This window comes from Fundulus heteroclitus, chromosome 20, assembly GCF_011125445.2.
Source record: "Fundulus heteroclitus isolate FHET01 chromosome 20, MU-UCD_Fhet_4.1, whole genome shotgun sequence".
Taxonomy (NCBI): domain Eukaryota; kingdom Metazoa; phylum Chordata; class Actinopteri; order Cyprinodontiformes; family Fundulidae; genus Fundulus; species Fundulus heteroclitus.
Window position 1 is genome coordinate 6,826,441 of NC_046380.1, and position 18,479 is coordinate 6,844,919.

An 18,479-nucleotide genomic window follows, 5' to 3' on the forward strand; every position below is an offset into this window, starting at 1 on the left:
ACATAATAATAAAAATAAGTTTAACTTTTATATTGAATTCATTTACTAGGTTTATTATTGCTAAGGCGTACTCCAGGCACGGGCTGAATAAAGACTCCCACATACTCAGCGTACTGTCCGCATACTGTGAGCCTGGTGGACTCCACGCTGACTCTCCGCGGACGTTTTACCCTTCATAGTCGAGCGTACTGTTGCCTACATTTCTTGCAATAAATTCCTACAATTCCCACACTTTCTGCCAGTGGGACGAAGCGGCGGAATGGATGGTAAAATGTGTGATTAGCTAGCAGAGCATCTAGAGCCTTTTCTTTCCCAGCAGCTTGATGCAGCTCAGTGCATCGAGCTCAGTGTTACATAGAAAACAGTCCGATGTAAGGACTTCCTGCCTCTGAGAAGTTTATAGTGTGACACATACCTGTATGCACAGTCTGCCTCCAGTGAAGTACGCCTGAGTATGTGGGGGCCTTTACATGAATGCACTTCTAGTTTAGACATTACAGTCAGGCAGTCTTGTAGACAGCTCAGAGGTCCTATCAGGTAGTTACACAGTGTACCGTAATGCTCTGAACATTTTAACAGATTTTTGAGCGCATGGTACAACATAAAATCAGTCGGTAAGCTCAACTTCAATCATATATAAGGCGCATCATCAATCTCTGAGAAAATGTAAGGATTTTAAGTGTGCCTTATTGTCCGAAAAATATGGTACCAATATGGAAATTCAAAATGTAAGCAGCACTACTAAAAATGTGTGAAATTTTGACCTAAGTTTCCAGATGATAAGAAAACTATAGTTAAAAGGGAAAGAAATGCAGCAGGAAATACTAATTATGTTTCTGTTCTGACCTTTTTTTGTCAAATATTTGCTTAAATTTGGGTTACTGCATAAAAATCTCTTAACGTTAAAGCCTTGGAAATGTAATATTCTTGACCTCTCTGGGGAACGACACGGCTCTCTGTGGTACTGTTTGCTGGCACAACTTATCAAGCTGTTCACCTGAGAAAGTCCTGACTGAACCCGGGAATAGACGTCCCTTTGGAAATAATAGTTGTCTGAAAAACAAGTTATGCGTAGTTCCTCTGAATATTGCGGCGTCCTTGTTTACACAGCCGTCTAATTAAGTGAGCAGGGAATATTGCCTTTTGGAATAGTGGGACGCTGCACAATTTTTTTATCCTTGTTTTCACAGAAGATCAATCTGTGGAGTTCGGTGCAAAGGTTGTTTTCTATTATTTAATCTTTACCACAGAGATCCTGTCACTGTGTGTCATTAGTTAGACAGCACAGTAATTAGAATGCATTTTATTCCAAAAAAACATTAAACAATGTGTTAGTTTATCATATTAGTAGGCCAGTTTTTTATGTATGTTAAGGATTCAAATCATTCAATGTACCAATAATACATCCCCACTGAAGGTCACAGATCAGTAAACATTTTTAGTTTAATCCTTGCTGCTCCTCGGCTTTTGTTAAGGCAGGGAAAACAAATTCTTAATGTCTAATAACTTATTTTCTCTTGTCTCTTTGGTGCTTTTGCACACCTGTCTTTGTCTTTCTTTTGGCCGGATTGTCCTGACATGTGTCTCTGTGGCTGCGTGCCTTTATCATTTTGGGTAGAAGCTCTGCGGGGGGTGACCATGGTGGAACTGGTGAAGAAAGAAGGTAGCACACTTGGACTAACCATCTCAGGAGGGACCGACAAGGACGGGAAACCACGGGTATCAAATCTACGGCCAGGGGGGCTGGCAGCCAGGTGAGGCTCTGTAAACCCACTGAGACGCTGCAGACTCAGAGCCAGTGAGCCTGAAAATACGTTCCATCAGTCATGACACTGTCCTTTTTAACCTAATGACTAAAAATGCAAAGTGGCCCTCTGACTCAGTAACAGTGGAAACCTTACAAATGCACATCAAAGTTGTGAATTTCTATTTAATTAGGTTTCCTTGTTGTTTTTTTAGTCATTCGTTTTAAATTGTCGGTCCAAAGAGTGGAATGGTTATACAGCAAACACCTTCTGATAATTTTAAAATCAAGAAGTAGGGACATAACTAACATCCATGTTTATTGTATATGTTCTGCAATCCTACAAAAATGCATGTAAAGGCTGTAATTATAATTTTATTTTATTTTACTTAACCTTTATTTAACCAGGAAGGTCCCATTGAGATCAACAATTCAGTTTATTACAGACAACTTCATAACAATTTCATAAGACTATTAACAAACATTTGCAAACCATGGATTTCCATTCGAAACCTTTGAGCAAGAGTGTAAACTGGCCAATTGGAACCATTTCATTTAATTCCAGTAATATTTTGCGTGGTTTTACGTTGGTTTGATGCATTTTTTTTAATTGTTTTTGTACAGGAGTGATCAGCTTAATGTCGGGGATTACATCAAGTCTGTGAACGGCATCAATCTGACCAAACTCAGGCATGAAGAGATCATTAGTTTATTAAAGAACGTTGGCGAGCGAGTCCTGCTAGAGGTGGAGTATGAGCTGCCCCCTACAGGTACAGATCACACCGACACGTCTGCAGGGTTACAACAGACATGTGGGTATATAGTACTGTAGGTCACTAATACCTGTGAGGTTTATTCATTTAGAATAATCCAGTCCAAATTTCTTCTTTGTCTTAGCATTTTAACACTTAATTATATAAAGCATGTGTACAGGAGACACTTCTGAAATATTTAAGACATCTCACACCAAGGCCTGAACGCAGCTACCATCCTTCTTGTTACAGTTAAACCCAAAGGTATTCACGCCTCTGGCACATCTCTTAACTTGAATGACATTTTGCTTCCGTCTGGAAAGAATATTGATGTGTGTCAAATATGATGCTTCAAAGAGTCTGATTTTAGCAAAAAAATAAAAATAAATAAATGTACTTACATTTTAATCTTAAAGACCACATCTTAAATTATGCAGAATCTTTCCAAGTTGTGTGTCTGTTGGAAAATTAAAGGTTCTACACTTTTGCCCCTGCTGTATAACAGTCTAATAACCTTCATACTTTTGGGAACAGCTGTTTCCATCCAGTCAACAGGTGAAAAACGATTGGTTTGTTGCAAGCTGTGGCTAAAGCAGAAGTGCTCATTGAGGACTTGCAGCTTCACTTTGTTGCTGATCATAACTCGAGAAGGGGCCACAAGGTCATGTCCACAGGTCTTAAAGTATTATTAAAACATGAGCTATTCTACAGCATGGAAGATCTTGAAAGATGTGGGTGGAAGTCAAAAGAGACATTAGCAAGGGTGATGGCGTGAGAGGTGAAAAACAATCCTAGGATCACCGCCAAGGCCTTCCTGAAAAACGTGGGCTTTGCTGGTTGCAGCACCCCAAGGCAGACAGTCCGACACACACTGCATACAGCTGTAGTCCAAAGAACGGAGACCAGGAAAGCCACTTTTTGGAGAAAGGCTAAAAAAAAAAAGGAAACAAAATCAGCCCAGAGAGCACCATCCCACTTTCAAGCATGGCTGTGGGAACCTCAGAATCAGAAAGAGCTTTATAACCATGTTGGTGTTTTACATGTAGGAGGAATTTGCTTTGGTGAAAAGGCTCTTCACGTACACATACAGTTGACAAAAATAAATGTAGGAATTTATAATATGGAATAATGATGCTCTGTGCATATTTCTGCCCAGTGGGGCAGGAAACCTAATCAGAGTAAATGTTAAAGACCACAATAAGAATCTCAACCATTACTTCAAGGAGAAAGTCTTGGTTTTGGGAAACCCTGGATGTTTCCGCCTGGCAGTCACCCATTACACGTAATGATGTGGAACTGGTTAAACGACAAAAAAAAAATATTAACACCCTGAAGCTAAAGATTAGGGTGGTGGCATAGAGAACGTCTGACCTCAAAAACATGGAGCTCAAGCCGCACAAAAAGAAGAGTGAAAGATAACGGGGAAGACATGCAGGAAGCTTTTCAGCTATTATGAAAATAAAGGCCATCCCGTTGATTATTGAGAAGGGCGTGAATCAAATTCAAATGTTAACTAAAACATACAAACATTTTTTTTTCCTCGATAATATCTTTTGTACATTTCTCTTAATAATGGAGGGTTTCCGAATCCTTACAGTATAAAGACAACTTGTTTAATGAAAATGACTTTACGTTGAAATCTGCCAGGGGTCCCAATAATTTTGGGCTTCACTGTACATATGTTATGCATTACCTCCACTGGTCTGAGAGTCACCTATGAATGTAAATCATAGCATACTGATTCATTCAAAGTGAACGCAATTGCATAGAAATATGCGGCCCTATTATTGTGTCTCTCGTACAGCATTGGCCCAGTAAGAGCCTTCATTTGTGAAATACATCGATACTCATGGATGATGGGAGATCCCTTCATTTAGCTATAAGGCCAAAATACTGTCATGGTAACATTTATCTGGATCTCCTGAACTTTTCGTAAACTTGTAAATCTTCAAGCCAAGCATTCATCATCAACTGATTATTTTTTCTTGGATTAATCATGTTTGTCTCTTTTCTCCTCGCTCTCCAAGCGCCAGACAGCACCTCAGGGGTTATATCGAAGACAATCGACATCTGTTTGCACAAAGAAGGAAGCAGCTTTGGTTTTGTGATGAGAGGTAAATGTCATAAAAATGGGAAATTTAACAACATTCATTAACTAAGTTGTAATGAGTTGTCCCGACTGCCAAACCTCGGATTCAGTAGGAGCAATGCAGGAAGATCTTTATCCTCGGAGAAGTACTGAGAGGCTTTGCTGATCTTTAAATGTCTGTTAAGGTATCTTGTGTGGCCATGTATACAGAAGCAGCTGTAATGAGCCTCGGCTCCACTCAATCTGAGGTCATGGTGCTCAATTAGAAAAGCTGGGTTGCTTGCTCCAGGTCAGGCATTGGTTTCTGCCTCAAGTAAAGAGAAAGCAACGTAGGATCTAGTTCACAACTAGAATTTTAGGTTTGATGGAGAGACGGAGAAGCAGGTTGAAGCCTCGCCGGCGGTAATGCATGTGCATGTTGTGGCAAAGAGTCGCTCTGACACCTCGCTGTGGTCCTGAGATATGAATCATGTAGATATGAAATATGAATCCCAGATACACAAGGCTACAATGAACCTTCTCCATATTTTTTCTTCCCTTTGAATGTGGTGGAAGGATTCTCAATTAAAGGTTGAAGTCAAAATGGTTGCCAAATTGCATAATTTTAGAGCAATTAGAGACTGTCTACTATTTCAGTAATTTATTTCATTTAAATTGTATAATCTCCATCCCAAGCGTTACCTGCAACAGTTTAGCCGCTGAAAGTGATGCATGATGGGGCAAAATAAGATATTGGACGGCAAGTCTGAGATCTTTTAACTGACATGAAGAAATAAAAGATGATGAACTTCGACATTTTCAAACCTCAAACTGATATTAAAGGCTTGATTTATCTCAAAGTTCCAGGTCCAGGGATTAGTGGAGCATCCAGGGGGAACTGTAATGTACTATGGGTAAAACAAACAGCCTCTATGTGAGAGGGATTGATACAAGGAACTCCTTTTCTGAAGAAACAAAACTGACCCCTGACTGGCATCATTTTAGATTCAACCTGAAAGTAGTTGCACTAATATATGATTTAGCATGTCGGTATTTTTACTTCAGTTTGATGGCATGTATGTTTTACTATTTAATTTGGTATTGGCGGTTCTTAATTAGTGCTATGTTGTTTCTCTGTTTTTTTATTAGCGTTGTTAACTTGGTATATTATAGTTTTTAATGGAATCAAAAGTTAAACTGGGACAGTAACTTAGTTCAGGCTAGAAATGCTAATTCTTCAATGTTTGTTCTTCGTAACACTTGTCCGTACAAAAGTAAACTAATGAACAGAGTTAAGGACTGTTTACACAATTTGGGCCAGGAAGCCTTTTTTGTTTCAAAAGGCGACTAGCAAAAATTCTAGTGACTTTCGTCTGTGTTATTGGTGACTTCCTGTGAAACACTAAGCTTTGGTTCTGTGGTCACTGTTTTGAGAGAACAGCGAGTGCTGCAGGGAACCCTTTTCCCACAAACGCTGTGTAACTCGGCTGTAGTCAGAGCAAAGAGAGCAGAGAGGAGAGCCGCTCTGTGTTCTCTCATTGCAAATGTATCCATCCCTGAATTACAAAGGAAAACATATTGTTTTAAATATAGGTTTTTTTCTCTTCTTCTCGGAAACTGTTGCACTAAAACAATCTGAATTTGATTCACACAAAGCTTTAATCCCATATTCACCTCGTTCACTCTGCGCCACTGATAAGTTGTTTTAGTAAAAAAAAAATAGTTTTATGTGCTGTGGATTCAGGCACTGTATTAAAATCCATACATTATTTAAGAAGGATCATTTTTATAAATAAATGCTAAATTGAAAATTTTAGAAATTTTTAATAAAGTAAAATGTATTACTACATTACTATTACAGATACAAATGGAAGAGTCGGGCTACAACCATGTACGTAGTAATTACTATTAACGCACAAAAGTACCGAAAGTATCGGTACCGATTCATAGGTACTGGGTATCGGTACCGAATCGGTTCAAATGTGAAAGGTACCCATCCCTAGTTGGCAGTTTTTAAATTGTTGCAATCAGAAAATGTTTTTATTTTTTATGTTTCTTTCTAAGATCCTATTGGAAAACATTATTTTGAAGCATTTTCCATCTGTTTACATTTTCTTTATTTACACACACACGCCATCTAAGATTTTGTCCATGTATTTGATCTTTTAGACAGCAAATAAAGAACAATTTCAAAGTATTAGATCCAGTCACAGACATTAGATTTTCTATGTAACTGCTTTACTATGTAATACAAGTACATCTAAAAATAATTGTAGAATATCATGAAAATGTTTTTGGGTCTCATCAGTAAGCAATACTCATAAAGATTACATGAAATTACGGTTTGAAATATTCCATTCTATGTGTATTTAATTTGTATAAGATATGAGCTTCATATTCTGAAATGATTGACAGAAAATATTTTTTCACAATTTTTTTTTTTATGTACCTTTTTAAAGAAGTGTCTAAAAACAGGGACTTTACACAGTTCAAAACTTACTGAAATACTGGTAGTTTGTTGTGTGTGTATATATATATATATATATATATATATATATATATATATATATATATATATATATATATATATATATATATATATATATATATATATATGTGTGTGTGTGTGTATGCCAAAATATGAAAACCTACTTTCATGTGAGTCTGTGAATTTATATAAATATTTTTTTTCCTGCTCCTCTTTAAGGTGGTACACATGAAGACTGGCACAAGTCCCGCCCCTTAGTTGTGACCTATGTCAGGCCAGGAGGTCCTGCAGACAGGTACAGCTCAACATTTAGGAGCTAAACTCCACATATGCCTTCCTATATTAAAGCACATTTCCACACATATACAAACTCATGTATACATGAATAAGCGCTAAGATAAAACTTAGTAAACCAACACACATATGTTTAATGTAAATGCAATATTGATGGGAATTATGTAATTTATGTGTTTCTGTGCTGAGAATTGTACATAATAACTGATGTTTTTTTATGATGCTCCATTGTGGCACCAGTTAAGGTGCCACAATGTGGATAAGGTGTGGATAAGGTGGATAAGGTGTTGTGTTCTGTGTTTAGAGCTTGACATAATAAGCCTCTTAACATTTATGAGGTGTTGCATGTCAAGCATAGTGTGATTTAATTGCTTTTATGCCACAACAACTTTCCACTTTTGTTTGTAAAGATAAGACCAAACCAAAGGTTTAATTATTGGCAAAGACCTTTAGGAGTAGAAACGTATTGTAAAAAAAGACCATAAGCAATGTAAATTAAAAAGGAAACAAGGTGTTAGTTCTATAATTGCCCTTACCAATGACGCTGAAGCTAAGCTGGGATGGTTCAGTCATTAAACAAATGTCCAGCTTGTGTCCAGCTTTAAGTGTCAATTTTATTTTTAAAAATGTGCTTTGTGAAAAACATCTTGTTAAGTGTTTGTGAAAATGTAGGCAACCGTGATGTGGACTAAAGAGGAAACATTTACAGCTGCAGCCAGAGGAACCGTAGGATCATTTCTAATGTTTTGTTTTATAGAAGTAAAACTAAGAAAAGTTATCCCTCATAAATCTTTAAATCTGTAAAGCCAAAGCGCAATGAGTTCTTGTTTAAAGTCACAGAGAATTGTCTGTGCCCTGAGACAAACAAAAGCCTTCAAACAAACATTGTCCTTTCCTGTGACCATCATCGGTATGTCGACAACTGTTTGTTGCTCATAGCTGTGGCGGCATGATTCACCTCTATTCCTTTAATGCTGTCATCATGCATCTGCCTCAGCCTTCATGTTTAAGTAATACTCCATGACATTTTCCTACAAATGTCAGTTTTGTAGCTGTTCGGCTGCTGTAATCCAGCGATGATTCAAACTCATGCATATCCTGTGCATGGATTTGTTGAAATTTGCAAACAATCGTCCTGAAACCAAATGATGTATTAAACATAACTTCGGTATTTTAATATCTCTGGTGTTCCTGCTTCTTTTTATTCATTTCTTCTTTCAAAAGAAAGCCCCCTCAATGTTGCACAGAACATGCGGGGAGGCATGTTGAGGTTGAGAGCAATTCAAGACGAGTGGCGAGCGAGGGCCGGAGTGTGCGTTGCATCATAATCTTGCTTTTTGCAACATGAATCTACTTCTCAGTCAGTTCCTCAAAATTAAAATAATAATCAAACACAGAGCACTTAAGCTGTTCTAGAGGCCTGTGGTAAAGTACCACATTATTTAAATTTTAATTTTATTAATTAGTCCCCCGTCCATTGTAGCATTACCCACAGTTCTGAAGTGCTTTCCATGTCAGCACGCTTAAATCAGCTTTTCTTAGTCAAGCCACGATAGCACAGGATTGGAGAAAAGAAGCGTGACACTTTTGTTCTGATCACTCAGCAGCATAAGCTATTTGATGCTAGAATTTAAATATCCTGCATATTTTTTACTCCACTGGCACCTACTTGAAGAATAGACACCTACAAGGAGCACGCAGCAGTAATTTAGGGCAGACGCTGACGGGTCAGACGAAAGTAATTACTGTATCATGTTCCAACTGGGGAGATCATTTCATGCTCCTTTCAGAACATATTAAGGACTGGTGAAATTATCTTTCTTCTAATTCAATCATATTGAAGATCTAGTAGCAATTACTTTTAATTATGCATGACTTGTTACCAACGATAGATGTGTTAACCTTTCGCACAAAGCCCCTTTATAATTCGAAAACTCCAGTCCATCCACAGGTTCTGCATTGAGATACCGGGACAAAGATTAAAGATTTAAGTTCTTTCTATTGCGTTATTTTGCCCAGAAGCTCATCTAACATCTTTCCAAAGAAAATCATCCTCAGAATGTAGGTCACTCCTGGGGAAAGAAATAAGATATTCATGCTGCTTTATATGCCATTTATATGCCAAAAGGAGAAAAGTTAATCCACAGCACAATACGGTCCCAGAAGTACCTACATATTTAGCATTACCCAGTGGGAATTAAAGCACCAACTCTATGAGAGCCAGAGAGCCACAGGGATTTTAGACTGAGTCACAAAGATACCATTTTCACAGCATCATCAGAAACAGACCGAGCCTACAGGTCTGAAAGTAGGCTAAATGTCACAGCAGTTCTTAGAATGTGGGCTTTAGCCAGTAATTTATAAATGCAACCCTCAAAAGAAATATTCATCCTCGCACCCACATTGAATCCAAACTATGACTTACAACTGATGTTCCCTCAATAACGCTTTGTTTGATTTCTTTATCACTGTATCATAAAACGGTCACACTGGTGGTGAAACCTCACAAAACTGAGTAGTACTGTTTGTGTAAAGAGACCAGACCAAAGCCACAGAAAATAATGATATGATTCCACTTTTTGGCTCAACTCCCTCTCTTTTAATAGACCTTAGGTTACATCACTTTGTGGTTTTAATAGTCATTTTCTAAATCCTTCGCCTGCCATTTTGACAGATTAGTGTGACTCTGATTGAGACTACTTGTTTGTCTATACTACGAATTCTTACGATTGCATTCTAGGAAAATACATGGACAGTTGTGGTTCTGAGACAAAAAGTGAAAAGGCTTAAGTGGGATTACTTTTTTTTTTAAATAAAATACTTCAAAGGTCAGATATCACAAAAACAGGTGAAAATAAGATACAATAGATTTTTCAAGAAAGGCTGTCATGTAGCTGTAATGATTGATTAATTATTAATTGAATGTAAAGTGTCAAAAACTTAACAGAAACCTTAGATAACATCTGACATTTTGCCACTCTGTATTTACATAGTTTAAATTGTTGTTTTTTTTGGTGATGTTTTCGTGCTCAGAGAAGGCACACTACGTCCCGGTGATCGCCTCCAAAGTGTGGATGGTGTTCCTTTACACAACGCCAGCCACAATGACGCCCTCAGTGTGTTGGCTCAGTGCGGCCAGGAAGCCCTGTTCCAGATAGAGTATGATGTCACAATAATGGGTGAGACTTCACACAAAAACTATTGCCAAGACCTCAATTCAATTCAATTTTATTTATATAGCACCAATTCACAACACATGTCATCTCAAGGCACTTTCCAAAGTCAAATCCAATCAGATCCTCCAGATTAGTCAGAAAGTTTCCTCTCTAAGGAAACCCAGCAGGTTGCATCAAGTCTCTCCAAGCAGCATTCACTCCTCCTGAAAGAGCGTAGAGCCACAGTGGACAGTCGTCTGCATTGTTGATGGCTTTGCAGCAATCCCTCATACTGAGCATGCATGAAGCGACAGTGGAGAGGAAAACTCCCTTTTAACAGGGAGGAAAACCTCCAGCGGAACCAGAACCAGGCTCAGTGTGAACGTTCATCTGCCTCGACCCACTGGGGCTTAGAGAAGCCAGAAAAAAGTTACAAGTTGAAATAACAACAAACAATGCAAATTGTAGAACAGTAGGAGAACTCAGCAGAGTGAGAGAAATAGACCCTGATGTCCTCCAGCATGCCTATGGTCTGACAAGGCGGAATATTGACACTTGATCTTTTCAGTGTGTATATGAATAACCTTCATAGGAAACTAAATTGAACTAAATTACAACACAACAAAAAAGCTACTTAGAAATTCAGCAGCAGGCAAGTGACCATGGACAGGTTTATTTTAAGTCTGGTCAGCCCTGTCTAAATTCCTTTATCCACCTTTTTTCGTCCAGCAAAAGTCTTGATAAATTATTATTTTGTAAATAAATGACTGAGTTTGATTTCGCTGCACCATGCTGGCCGTGGTTGTAGCCCTACTCTTCCAATTTGCATCTGTAAGTCTGAGTGACATTTGCTCCAGTGCATCAAGAATAAATCTGATTGGATGAAAAACAACACTAGTGCTGATTGGCCACTGGCACAGAGCGCAGCACCCTGGAGAGAATCTTTAAGCAACCAATTAGAGATCAGCGGGAAGTCACATGGAAAGGTTTAAAAGCAGGCAGTATCCCTCACCATCAAAAATATTAATTTAGACTTGCATGAAAATATAACCTCAAATAAACCAAAAATGGAATGGGAAGGCTGAAAAATCAAAAGTCAGACACATTTAATGAAAGAAAAGATGTGATGATTACTTTTCATTTTGTAATTTATGTTTACTGTGTCTAAACCATATCCCCTGCAATCTTGATGGGGGTAGCACCCAAGCTTCCCCTATTGTTGAGCCACCATGGCTCAGATTTGTGCTGAAGCTGCCACCATGGCAGAGATAAAGCTACCTTCTTTTCAATTAGTCTTAGGAGTTTTGTGTATGTGTGAATGTAGCAAAATCAGACACTTCAGAGGATTATTAGGTAAACTGATTGTGAACTAAAAAAAATGACTATATGTTAATAACAACAATGATTAAAGATTTAATTTTCTGCTTCAGACACATTGGCGAATGCCTCTGGTCCCCTATTGGTGGAAATTGTAAAGTCACCAGGAGCAACGCTGGGCATCACGCTGACGTCGGCCAATCATCGCAACAAGCAGGTCATTGTCATTGACCGGGTTAAGCCTGGCAGCGTGGTGGACAGGTATGCACACATCACTTCACCCAAAACGTGTGTTTGTAAATTCAGCTCAACCTTCAAAACATTATGATGGCTTCAGCCCTTTAAACTTTTTCACATTTCATTTTCACTACACCCACAAACCTCAATGCGTTCCATAAGGTTTTCTTTCAATAAACAAAATAGTATGTAAATGTGAAGTGGAGGAAAAACTGTTCTCAATTATTTCTGCACATGAAAATCTAAAAAAGTGTGACCAACCAACGCACCATGGATAACGCTGTGTACAGATTTAAAGTAGAATCAGGTTACAAGGCAAATGATGTTTTGGCTCAGTTGAGCTTATAAAATTATTGACACTTTTATTATATCAATAGCCCAAACTATGGAGATCTCACATAGCTGTCGTTAATCCATTATACATAATAAAAAAATAACTAAATGAAATGTTGGCTCAACTGCAAACTTGCCACTTGGGGTTTTAAACTCTGGCCCTCGATGGCTGGTGTCCTGTTATCATTAGATTTAACTCAAGTCTAACACACCTGAATCAAATGGCTCAATTACCTTCTCAGCAGACACATTTTACAGTCCTGCCAATGACCTAATTATTTGATTCAGGTGTGCTGAATTAAATAACCCTGGATAAAAACCTGTTAGAGCAGGCATGCCCAAAGCGCAGCCCGGGGCCCATTAGTGGCCCCTGTACTGATTTTGCCCTCCAACTGGATTTAAAGAAAGATTAGGTCCAGGTGGCTGATGCAGATGGAAGATTTTAGTTTTAAATTAGGGCAAAATTATTACAGGAAAGTTAAAATCCTACAATTAAAAAAAGGTTACGTACAACACAAAGTATTCATCTTTTAATAAACACACTTTTGACATTCTCTTTAACTTCATAGTAACATCTATCCAATGATATTTAATTACTCAAATGCAAACTTTGGTGCATTAAAATCTGCGTTGAATTCAATTATGAAAACTGGCTAATTACAGGGAGTGTTTTCAAAGAACAACTGACCCAAACACGGTTCTGATATTGCTAGAAAAAAAAAAAACATTCAGTTTATTATTGTTAAAGAGTCAAATTAAATTATTCAAAATGTTTTGCAAACTGGAAGACCATCTTTTAATATGACAAATGAGCAAAACTTTTTATTTTTATTTTGGATTGACAATGATTTTCACATTAATTTCCTTCGAAAAATCTGACTAATTATTTAAAATGATCATATTTTGTAAAGCAGGTAAAAAAAGTACAAAATTTTTCTGGTTTAATTTTTTTTTTTAATTATTATTATTTGGCCCTCGAGTTCCTCTGACTTGACATTTTTGGCCCATTTACAGTTTAAGTTTGGACAGCCCTGCTGTAGAGGCAGCAGAAGACTTTAGGTGGAGATTCACCGTCCAGCAGGACAGTGGCCGTCAACATACAGCCAGAGCTGCAACAAAATAGTTTACATCAAATCATATTATTTGTTCCAATGGCACTGTCAAAGTCCAAACATGACTAAGAATTTGTGGAAAGACTTAAAAATTGATGTTCCTACGTCTTCTCCATCTAAAATGACTGACCTTCCGCTGTTTTGAAAAGAAGAAGTGGCAAAAATATCAGCGTCTGGATGGGCATAGCTGTGGAGAAGAATCACCCAGAAGACTTGCAAGGAAAATATATTTAGGTTTGTGGCAGTAACGTGGTGAAATGTTGAAAGAGTGGAGCATAAATACGTTTTTCCAGCAACCGTATGTATTAAAAAAAATATTACCACAACACTACGTGGTCTGAAATAGTGTAAATGTCTTACAGATACAGTCAGCTCTCGGCAAAAACAGAGGAATCAATATCCCACCCACACCTATGGAGCCATCCTTAAACTGCAGGATCACTGATATATTGTGTTTACTCTTATGTATTTCACATCCTGTCTGTTCAGGAAATCTTTACTCACGACGCAGTGTGCATCGTGCCCTATAACTAACACACAAGGCAGAAGACAGGATATCGCCCCAAGCAGAGCCTCAGTCTGCTTTTTTAAATATTAATCAGGAGCTTGAACTCAGCGTGGAAAGGAGCAGCAAAATACACTCAATCAACAGAACAGGCTGGCTACGGATGTCTATGCTCGGCTTATATTTATAACAGCACTAGGGTTGCAAATTTGTGGCTGTCTCTTTTCCTAATGTTGTGCTGCTGTTCTGCCTTTGATCTTTCTCGTGGATTAACCAGATGTGGAGCCTTGCATCCTGGAGATCACCTCCTGTCCATAGACGGGACATCGACAGAACACTGCACAGTCTTGGAGGCAACGCAGTTATTAGCAAGCACAACTGAACTGGTCAAGTTAGAAATCCTCCCGTCACATCAAACAAGGCTAGCCGGGAAGCAGCACGACACAGGTGGGTTTAACAGGACGAGATTCGTTGATGATGAAATGGTTTACCACGGTCTGATTAACATAACTACGCCAATGGTATGGATACAGCTGGGAAGTAGCATTTAGTCGGGTGTTGGTTTCCCCCTGAGTCGCCTCTTCTTGTCTATCTAACAATTCCTTTCCCAAAGAAGCAGAATTTGAGCTTGCGGTACAGCCTTGAATTTCTATAGAAAAGTAGATTTGATTACAAATTGGACTGAAATTATATTGTTGTTTCCAAGTACAAAATTAAAAAGGAGAATAAAATGAGCATTTTGCAATAAAATCTGTACATCTAAAAAGCAGCAGATTGAAGTGTTACCCTGGTCAGTTATGTTTTTTAATGCTCCTTTATGTCTCATTATTTGAAGAAGCTTTTTTTTCTTCATTTGGCCTGTACTTGTATAGCGCTTTAACTAGTCTTGACGACCTCCAAAGCGTTTTACACTACAGTCTTAGTCATTCACCCATTCACACACACATTCACACCCTGACGGTGGTGAGCTATGCTAGTAACTACAGCTGCCCTGGGGCAGACTGACAGAGGCGAGGCTGCCATGCACCGGCGCCACCGGGCCCTCTGACCACCGCCAGCAGGCAATGCGGGTGAAGTGTCTTGGCCAACGACACAACGACAGAGACAGTCAGAGCAGGGGATCGAACCCGCCAATTGCAAGACGAACTCCCTAACCTCAGAAACTCCCTAACGGAAGGTTAGGGAGTTTTTGGAACAAATGAAGTGGCATTTGTTCCAAAACGATTGAACGTCCCCTGTTTCAGTATTTGCAGTTTTGGGTTTACAGGAAAAAGTTCATGTCAGGTTATACACCCGAGGTTAACGCAAATTACATTTTTGTTATCTCTCTTGTATAACATTAAATAAATTTGCAATATTATCTTAACTGCAACAGACCACTTTGGACACAATAATTGGAGGAATATCATAATTTAGTAACCATGCATGTAAATCTTTGCCCGCCAGTGATATTTTTGACTTCCATCCATTTTCTGACCCACTTAATCCCTCATGGGGTCGCAAAGGGTGCTGGTGCCTATCTCCAGCGTTCACTGGACGAGAGGCGGGGTACACCCTGGACAGGTCGCCAGTCTGTCGCAGGGCAACATAGAGACAGACAGGACAAACAACCATTCACGCACACATTCACACCTAAGGACAATTTAGAGAGTTCAATTAACCTAACAGTCATGTTTTTGGACTGTGTGAGGAAGCCGGAGTACCTGGAGGGAACCCACGCATGCACAGGGGAGAACATGCAAACTCCATGCAGAAAGACCCAGGGTTGGATTTCAACCCAGGACCTTCTTGCTGCAAGGCAACAGTGCTACCCACTGCGCCACTGTGCAGTATTTTTGACTTGTTGGATGGATATTCCCTCCCCTCGATGCTCCCACTTGAAGCCTATTTTTAGGGGCAACATTACTAAGGCTCACAAAATGCAGATGTGGGGAGGTGTGATGAAGAAAAAGACAGAGTAGAGTCACTAAAATGTGGGTTAATTGTATTTATATTGTCATTGCCATACTGGGCAATACTATTGCCTTCGTGTTTCCCTGATTTTATGCAGATTTACTCCAAATCATGGAATAAATTGACACATTTTCTTTATTGTGTCACATGGTGGACTAGTCTGTGCTGCATTTCCGTTGTCATGGTTAGACACAGGAGAGAAGTCAAGACAGAAATCTATTTGAAAAGGCTGAAATACTCATAATTTACTTTAAACTTGGACTGAAGGATGTTGCATCTGCTTTCGTTGATTTATTTATTTTTGTCTGTGAGCTCAGTGTGAGGAAAGCGGTGGCCCACTGAAAAATGCTCCTGAGTGACGGAGCAACGTAAAGTGAGGACGATACTTGCTTAAAGTCGTTAGAGTTATATTACAGCTTTCAGAAATCATTTTTCCTTCTGTCAGTCTCTCTCGGCTTTCTCTGTAGAGCTCATAGAAATTCTCTTCAGTTCTCCCTTGGATTCATTTCCTTTCTCTCCTAGCTCATCGTCGCTCGTTCTCCCACCACTCTCGTGTGCTTATTTTGAAGTGGCAGAAAGCTGCTTTTAGAGGGAAACCCTTAAACATGTCAACAATCAACACATTCAAAAACTCGCCATCCATGGCATCCTAACATATTATTCATCTGCCTCTAAGAGGCTAAATTTATTCATTGATTTTTTTTTTTTTTTTTTTTTGCTGGTAATCACAGTTGTGTGACTGCCGTGTGTGCATGAGAAATGAACACAGCTCATTAGGAAACTCATAGCCTTCCAGCAGACCCAGCAGCCGGCCCGCCGCTGCTTTATTAATAGACGCTCTGATTAAAAGATTTAAGCTGTGTATGCGTTTTCTCTGCGGTTTCGCTGTGTGTCACTGCAGCATAGCAGTCAGTCTGTGTGCACATGATTCTCCTCACCTTTTAGGTATCTGCTCGGTGTACGCGCTCATGCAGAAATCACATGTGACTCTACACAAAGTGACTTTTTTTCTGCGTGTCCTGTCTGCCTTGATCTGCGATCTTTGCCGTGCCGCGATCGTTTCCTGTCAGTGCAGACGTCTCTCCGTCGTGTCTTACTGGACCTAATGACTTGCTCAAGGAGGGTTGGATGTGAGTGTGTTTCCACAGTTATGGGAGCACTAACCCCAGGGTTCCCAAACACATATTCAGTCCCAAGTCTTTCCAAAGCCGCGGTCATTTGAATAAGCCGACTCCCGTGACCGTATGATTGCAGAGGCATGCTGCAGGTTTGGATCAACTTCAAAGTGTAGGGAAGAGTTTCGGGTGAAAGAATTACACAGAGGGTTGGTGAGGCTGCCACACTGCAGCCCTGATTTTAGGCTGATGATCTCAGCACGAGACGCCGCAGAAAAAAAGGTTTTTCCTCCAATAAATGTCTGGCTGAGCTCATTTAAACTATTTTTAATGTGTTGTTGCCTCACAACCTGGAACTAAAATTGATTGTTTGAGAGTTTGTAGCATTTCATTTGCAGTGCATGCCCACAACTACGAAGACATTTTATTATTGATATTGTGCAGCAAACAGCAAAGGGAAAAAAAATTATAGAAGACTTCAGCATCAGCAAACATGGGGCAAGATTCAGCAGTCCACCTGCACTTCAAGAACAAAGGACCCTCTTTTGATGGCAATGATGTCCAGATTTTGGACAGGGAGAGAAGATGGTTTGAAAGAGGGGTGAAAGAAGCCATCTTGGTCAAAAGAGAAAAGCCATCACTAAAAAGAGGATGAAGATTGAGCCTCCAACACGTTCAAAAGAGATTACATCAGCATCTCATCATGATTCAGGTGACCAAGTCCTCCACTCACACCAAGCAATAGCTTCTAACGTCCAGAACAGTGGCGGGTGGCTCATTGATTACTTACTTATAATGTGCCTAAGAGGATGGGCCTCCATGTCCTTAAAAACAGCAGCGCTCCAACTGCAGGTTGCTCAGTGCGAGCCTCCAGAACTGACAAAGTCTCCTGGATCGGCGTGGAAACGTCTTCAGGAAGAACTGAGTGAAATCACGGTTGCTTCCGAGTTAAGCCTATTTGCTGTTGCCATGACCCGGATAACTGAGAACTTGCACAGGCAAAAACTTCAGCATGCAAGTGGCTTTGGGTAGGTCTCTGTGTGCTTGTCAAACCTTAACCATTCCTCAAGGTTACATAGCTCCTTCATGTTGGATGGTTTTTGTTTGTGAACAGTGCTCTTGGAGTTCCACCACAGATTCTCATCGGTATTGAGGTCTGTACTTTCACAAGGTCATTCCAGCACATTTAAATGTTCCTCCCTAAACCACTGGAGTGTTGTTTTGGCAGTATACTCTGGGTCCTGGTTCTGCTGGAAGGTGAACCATCCATGTTTCCCTCGACTCGGACCAGTTTCACAGTCACTGCTGCTGAAAAATATCAACCCAGCATGATGCTGCCATCGCCATGTTTGAATGTGGGGATGGTGTTTTTTTGGGGTGATGGGATGTGTTGGGTTTGCACCAAA

At 39.5% G+C, this 18,479-nt stretch overlaps 1 protein-coding gene across 8 annotated transcripts in view; it reads left to right on the forward strand.

Annotated features, from left to right (window-relative positions):
• Positions 1-18,479, forward strand: part of grip2b (glutamate receptor interacting protein 2b) — a 301,598-nt gene that overhangs the window by 246,004 nt on the left and 37,115 nt on the right. For 6 of the 8 annotated variants that reach the window (XM_036151436.1, XM_021320048.2, XM_036151433.1 and 3 more), the window contains exons 3-9: positions 1,619-1,754; positions 2,369-2,514; positions 4,524-4,610; positions 7,272-7,347; positions 10,380-10,525; positions 11,932-12,079; positions 14,283-14,452. In XM_036151436.1, coding sequence (XP_036007329.1) covers positions 1,619-1,754; positions 2,369-2,514; positions 4,524-4,610; positions 7,272-7,347; positions 10,380-10,525; positions 11,932-12,079; positions 14,283-14,452 — 909 coding nt within the window. The remainder of the gene's footprint in view (positions 1-1,618; positions 1,755-2,368; positions 2,515-4,523; positions 4,611-7,271; positions 7,348-10,379; positions 10,526-11,931; positions 12,080-14,282; positions 14,453-18,479) is intronic. The other 2 variants (XM_021320052.2, XM_036151438.1) reach the window with 1 other exon arrangement.